Source organism: Atta cephalotes (genome assembly GCF_000143395.1).
Source record: "Atta cephalotes unplaced genomic scaffold scaffold00005, whole genome shotgun sequence".
NCBI lineage: Eukaryota > Metazoa > Arthropoda > Insecta > Hymenoptera > Formicidae > Atta > Atta cephalotes.
The window spans coordinates 8,635,395-8,642,465 of NW_012130069.1; the positions used below are offsets into that span (position 1 = coordinate 8,635,395).

Consider the following 7,071-nt stretch of genomic DNA (forward strand, 5'->3'; position numbering starts at 1 on the left):
CAATTGAAGGTATGTAAATATAATTTATATTTTATTATTCGTTTCATGATTGTTTGCAATGATAATGATGATGACAATGATAATGCTTTGTTTTATTAATCAATCTGCACAGTAAATTAATTCATTGCATATTATTTAATTTTTCAGAGTTTGAAAGCCGAGGTCGTAAATATCTGCTTTATACGCAATATATTGACATTGAGGAAAATATATATATCTTAGACTGTGTATACACGCTGTAATAAGTCGAAGTATTTATTTTTATAAATTAAATGTAATAATTTAATAATATACGTCATGTGGATACAAAATATATATGTACTTTTATCATGTTATTTTAATTCTATGATATGCAAGAAAAATCTAATTTTATACTCTTATAAGTTGCTAATGATTTGTGAATTTTCCTGATATTCATCAATCATTTGGATCATTGCAAAATAATTTGAATGAAAAGAATCTCTTATATTTTAAGTTTATATTTCGAGATAAAAAAATACTTACTTTGAAATTTTTTGATGAAAAATTATACACTTTCTGATATTAGAACGTTATAAAAAATGTTGGAAATTATTTGGTCGATTAAGTAAAAGATATAATAATATTGTGTTCCAGACAGTTTAATGATTTTAAAAAATCGAATATGAATTTTTTGCACTCTAATATATTTTGTTTTATTTAATAATATTTAATAACATTATTAAGAAAATAATCTTTCGCATGTACAGAAATACGACTGTATAATGTATTGCCCGTTTTTTTTGCTTAACTTCTTGAGTCTCTCTCTATTCATTTTGTGTCTTTCAGTACATTTAATACTTTTCTTGAAAGAACTATTCTAAAACTGCGAACGCTCCCGTGGATGTAAGTAGAGATAGCTGTCTCTTGCATTTTTCAAGCAATTAATTTGTTCTATCGGCCACATTTTTTACGAAGGAATAAGACTAATCATTATATATAGCGGTTGTCATCATAATTATAGCTAAAAAGTTGTAATTTTAATCCTCTTTCAGGTAAACTGCTATAACTTTGTTTTCAGTTGATTGCAATTGATCGGTGATTACCATGCTACGGTTACGTTTAGCCAGTGAACCGTGCGTGACATCAACATGCTGCTCTAGAGTCGTTTTATTATTATTGGCATTGTGATCGTAGCATTACGACGTTAACAATTTTGACAAATTGTGTTCCAAATTACATTTCAGATATCGCAGATATCGAATTACTGGTCAAATCTTACGTAACAGTGAATATAAATTGAAATATCGATATTATTATATTTTGCTATAAAATTGTAAAATGTCACGACGCGATAACATGATTACAAGCACTATTGCTCTGTCGGTGCAAATCGGTCTTCGAAGTATTGGATTTTGGCCTAATACGCCTTGCGGCTTGTTATTTCGATGCCTTTGGATGTTGACCATCGGTATAGTGCAGACTTTCCAATATTGGTGGATCATTCTTCATTTAAGAACCGACGATATGTCGTATTTGATGGATGGTTTAAGTGTTACTATAGAGTACAGCGTGATGTCTTTAAAACTGATTATTTTGTGGTTCAATAGTCGGTAAGAAAATATTTTCCATGCATCAAAAATCAAAAGTCAAGTTTATTCAGATCATTTTTAAAAGTCATGATTCTTATAGCACTTCTTTCTATCTTTTCTCTCTTAAGTAGAGAAAAAAATTATGTCTTTCTCTATCTATTTTTCAATAAAATTTCCAATTGGTTTGAAATCTATAAGAAAGAAGATATATTTAATCCAGACTTGAACATGACAGCCCTTATTAATTAATTTAGACAATATAAACATCAGCATCTAACTGTAAATAATATTTGTGTATAATATATAGGTGAAACTAAATTTATCATTACATTTTTCGTCATAATTTATATATCACTTCATTTATTATCAAATGTACATTGGAAGATCAGATCTGTTTCCTTTCCAGAACACATTCTTTTCCATCTTATTATGTTCCAATTTACTGTTAACTGTTTATCCATACACCTGGATAGAATAAATTGCCGCAGTATATTTTACGACGTCCTAGCTGCGATGGCTGCAGATTGGAGAGAAGCCACCAGCAACGAAATGCACATCATGATGAGCAAGGCAAATCTATCGCGGCGCTTTTCCAATGTTATCATCGGGCTTCATTCGGTAGCAGTGATGTGCTTCGGAATTGAGGTGCTCGCATCCCATACCAACGATTATGATGCCGATCATGGAATCGAGACGCCTATTCGCGCGTTCACACTGAAGCTACAGCTTCCGTTACAATGTAACGAATCGCCGCTGTACGAACTCGTTATGAGTTTGGAGTTCCTTCATCAATTGGCATCTGCCACTGCGACCGGCATACTTAACAGTCTACTCATCACGTTGGTGAGTGCAATATATGATAGAAAGATTCTCTTTCGATATTTTTATACTTACACTTAGGCGATATTGCATGATCATGTTAGTTATATGCTATATTTTTCACACAACGTTGTACTGTTATTTATTAAGTAACTATATTATGTTAACAGATTGTATATTATATAGAGTAGAGTGGGAAATTGGAACCATCTAAAAATAATTTAAATAAAGCCGGTAATTGTTTACTAATCACAAATATGTTTAAAAAAAATGCTCTAAATTGCTCTAAAATGCTTTAAGTTGCAATAATTAATATTTATATATAAACGATATAATTTTAAACAACAAATAAAATCTTTGTTCGAAATTACTTGTCGCTACGCGGGGCAATGCCGAATTAAATTTTATTTTAAAATTATTTTTACATTGTTAATATATAAATGTTAACTATTTTAATTTAAAAAGTCAATATTCCTTTAAAAATTTATTTAATTGAGTAACAATCGTCGATTCTGTTTAATTTTTTTTTTTAATATTCGCAATTTCTCTTACTCTCCCTTCTATCAAAAAACATCAAATACGGTATTTGTCTTAAACGATGTGTATGTTCAATAATTTTGTGTTGTATAGTTAGATTAATCTTAATTGACAATACTGCACTGAAAGAAAAGATTGGCTGCAGCAAATTAGTAAAATAAAATGGCATAGCATTTTTAATTGGCTGCAGCATCCAATCTTTTCTTTCATTGTAATGCTGTCAATTAAGATTAATTTAATATAATTTATTTATACATAATTTATTTTGTGTACCATGTGGTTAGCAACTATTATGATAGCGTGGAACCATTTTCTATTTATTTATATCATGATTTTATAGAAATACGTTTTCAGATTCTTCATACGAGCGGTCAGATAGAAATTTTGTGTGATACGTTAAGAAATATCTCTTCCAAAATGAACAATCAACAACTAATTTTTTGTATGAAGGAAGCGATTGGCAAGCATCAAAAGATTATCACTTTTTCAGATAAAATTGATAAAATCTTCTCTTATATAGCGCTAATTCAATTCATGTCAAGCACACTGCTAACTTGCTGCATAGGATTCACGGTCATAACAGTAATTCTTTGCCAAAAATAAAGAGTATAAAGAAATGAATGTTCATTTTGCAACGATAATTTATATCACGATTTGATGTTGCAGTCCATTAACGCGCAAGATTCGGATACGATCGATGGCACGGCACTAATGAAAGCTATAGTGTTTTACATGGCTGCTGCCGTGGAGGCATTTACTTTCTGCTTTTGCGGAGAATACCTCACTGCCAAGGTCGGAACAATCGAGATCTTTCCACTTGTTTCTCTTTATAGAGAAGTCAATTTATGCGATTCGGCTGTACATCGTACGATTTTAAATAATCACAATTACGTCTTTTTTATGGAGGACATAAATATTTAAAGAAGAAGTTAAATCTTCTTTTTCTTTTTTTTTTCAATGCGAAAAGAAAAATCGATAGATATTTTCTTTTCAATGTAAATATGTTGCAGTGACCTCATAATAATTATATGAATTTGTATTGTATATATAATATATATTGTGCAAGTTTTATTAAACAAACATCTTGCTTGTATGTATTAATTAATTGTTATTTAAATAATTATTATTACTTATATTATTTAAATGATAATTATTTAAATTAATGTCAATTATACAATAATTTGCTTTAATTATTTATTTAACAAGAATACATTTTTATGGTAATTGAAGTATATAATGATTTTTTTATCAAACTATATCAGAATTGTTATATCTTTTATAGTATATATAAAAAAAGCTTTTATGTTGATTTATCCCTCTGACAACACAACTTTTTGCAACACTTTTCTTCAGAGCAAAATGATCGGCGATGCAGCGTACAAATCAGTTTGGTACGACTTTGCACCCAAGGAGAGTAAGCTCATTCTGCTTATAATATTGAGGTCACAAAGAAGATTTACCATTACGGCTGGAAATATGATGGACTTGTCACTAGAGGGATTTACGAGTGTAAGATTTAAACACTGAATTTTTTGTTAATAAAGTTCTCATCTTGATGGATCAACCGATAGTTGATGTTATTCCGAATAATTGCGATATTTTAATTATTAAGCAATTTTATAATACAATTTTTTAACTGATTGTGATATATGTCTTTTAATAGAAATATTTGACTTATATTTAAACAGTTTGTTTATTTATAAATTTATTTTTATTAACTTTTTGTTGTATTATTATATATTATTATTGTTATATCATTGTATTATTATGTTATTATTATTTGGTATAATTTTTCTAGATTTTAAAGGCCTCTGTTTCGTATGTGTCAGTATTGAACGCGATGTATTGAGTTCAAAGGCAAGCCATCTAGTATCTAGATGGTCATTACATGTTGTTAAAGATATTATGAGTTTTTCTTAACGGTTCTTTCTTGACAGTTTCTGTGATGCATGTGAAATTGCATGATAATAATTATATAAATTAAATGTAGTATAATGTATCAATTTACCTTCTACAGTTTGTAATAAAACATTTTAGATTTTCATGGTCACTACTCGCATTACTCGCGTATATTCAAACCTCTATATTTTCTTTCAAATTTAATATAAAAATAATTGAGCATTTTGTACATTAACATAAATTCTTTTTGCTATATATATTTGCTATATATATTTTTAAAAATAAAAATAATTTTTTTATCTGGTGAAAATCGTCTATGATCGTATCATCCAACTTACTTTTCATATTCTTGCTTATCTTTCTTTATTGTTCGTCTCAGTATACTGAATTTTTTCTCAGCGAGCGCTGATCAATTTTCAGTAAGCTTCATATATGTTTAAAATAAGTGACTCAGTAAGTTAACGACTCTATCGTCGGAAAACTCAATGTTTTTAAATTGAACAGAAAAAAATTCGAGATAAATCGCTTTTTCTACATGTCACATTTTCCTCTCAAGTCTATAATCTAATAAATTGGTGAGCATTTAGTTTCAATTTAATTCCATTTCTGTGAAGTATGGATTATAATTACGATTGATCGATTACGGTAATGATGGAGTTCATTATTATGTTTTATCTCTCTCTTTCTTTTGTTTTTACTTTTTGCTATATCCGATGTTATTATGTCTAAGAGATTTACACGGCTTGGAAGTAGTCTTTCTCAGAAGAAACATGTTGGAGTTACGCAAAGATACGATAGGACGCGCAAGCACCATCAGTGAGTCGGTCGAAGTGGGTTTACGTTTTATCGGAATGTGGCCACATTGTGTATACGCGAATATCAATTGGTGGACTTATATCGTGTCGGTGGCAATAATGCAATATTTTCAATATGCGTATATTTTCGCACACTTCGACCTCAGCCATCTCTCGGTTTTTGTAGATGGCCTAAGCATCACATTCGGCTACAGTTTGTCGTTTCTTAAACTGATCAATCTGTGGTTCAATCGTCGGTAAGATTAACGCTTAACGGTCTCTGCAGACAAGGCGAGTGATCGATCATGCCTTCATTTCGTTTTAATTCCATTTCTATCTTTCAAATGATATGGGATGTAAAAAATGTTCCGTAGAAAATTGTTCGCCATTCTGGATACAATGAATAAAGATTGGAGCGACGCAATCCATTCGGACATGTCCACAATGATCAGATACGCCAACTGGTCGCGTCAATGTTCCAATGTAATGATCACCACGAATGCATTAGCTGTGTTCTTTTATGTAATTGGAGGTTTAATACTCCGGTCAATGATTCAAAAGAATGATGATTCAATTCGCGAGCTGCCCATCAAAATGGAATTTCCTTTTAAGGTTGACTATTTCCCGATTTTTGAGCTAATATTGATACTTCAATTCTTTCATGATTTATCTGTAGCTTGTATCATTGCTATGTTGAACGCTTTGCTCGTTACGCTGGTAAGACTTCATTATATTTCATGATTTAGGTTCGAAAGTTATCAAAATTTTGTTAAATTTATAAAAGATATAAATAATTACTTTTATATTACATTTGCATTTAATTATAAATAAAAACACACACACACACACACACACACACACACACACACACGTGTGTGTGTGTGTGTGTGCGCGCGCGCGTGTGTATACGCACAAGCTTTTCTCTTTGTGTTAACTAATTTTTTTTGTTTGAAAACTCAATTAGAATTGGAAATTAATTGTAGTACTAGTTTCTGGGATATTTATGAGAGACTATTTATTGTTATATTCCATAATTTTTTATACTAGATTATTATTTTTTTACTAGATTATTATTTTTAGATTATCCTTTTAGTGACATTGGAATCTTGTGTTTCAATAAATATTATAGTTTTTTATTTTTAAATATAATTTTATGTGTATAACTTTTCAGATTTTTTGCGGAGATATAGCCATACTGCTGTAAAGTATCTATAAAACTGAAGATGTTTTTTAGGTACTACACGTAAGTGGTCAAATTGATATTATGCTGCAAGGATTCATGGAAATTTCTTCTAAGCATACATCAAGATCTTCTCTAGATGCTATTAAAGATTTAGTTAATAGACATCAGAGAATCATCGATTTGTCAGAAGACATTGAAGACCTTTTCTCAAACATCGCATTGTTACAATTTATCTGGAATACTTTGGTTATCTGTTGCATAGGTTTTGTGATTGTAATAGTAAGTTATA

General features: G+C 29.9%; 2 protein-coding genes across 2 annotated transcripts in view; both read left to right on the forward strand.

The window, feature by feature from the left end:
* The first annotated feature begins 2,063 nt into the window (after positions 1–2,063).
* On the forward strand, positions 2,064–4,755 carry LOC105626475 (odorant receptor 45b-like). Its single transcript, XM_012207776.1, has 6 exons — positions 2,064–2,393; positions 3,261–3,366; positions 3,472–3,488; positions 3,573–3,698; positions 4,260–4,415; positions 4,705–4,755. The coding sequence occupies exons 1-6, from the start codon at positions 2,064–2,066 to the stop codon at positions 4,753–4,755; spliced, it is 786 nt and encodes a 261-aa protein (XP_012063166.1).
* An 820-nt stretch (positions 4,756–5,575) lies between these two features.
* LOC105626650 (putative odorant receptor 92a) overlaps positions 5,576–7,071 on the forward strand; it is a 2,649-nt gene continuing 1,153 nt past the window's right edge. The window contains exons 1-3 of the mRNA XM_012207943.1: positions 5,576–5,856; positions 5,974–6,316; positions 6,834–7,061. Coding sequence (XP_012063333.1) covers positions 5,576–5,856; positions 5,974–6,316; positions 6,834–7,061 — 852 coding nt within the window. The remainder of the gene's footprint in view (positions 5,857–5,973; positions 6,317–6,833; positions 7,062–7,071) is intronic.

Excerpts from the sequence above, each read along its gene's own strand:
- LOC105626475 (XM_012207776.1), top strand. The coding sequence starts at position 2,064 with ATGGCTGCAGATTGGAGAGAAGCCACCAGCAACGAAATGCACATCATG. Across the intron at positions 2,394-3,260 it reads ACAGTCTACTCATCACGTTG|ATTCTTCATACGAGCGGTCA; the intron begins GTGAGTGCAATA and ends ATACGTTTTCAG. Across the intron at positions 3,699-4,259 it reads GAGAATACCTCACTGCCAAG|AGCAAAATGATCGGCGATGC; the intron begins GTCGGAACAATC and ends ACTTTTCTTCAG.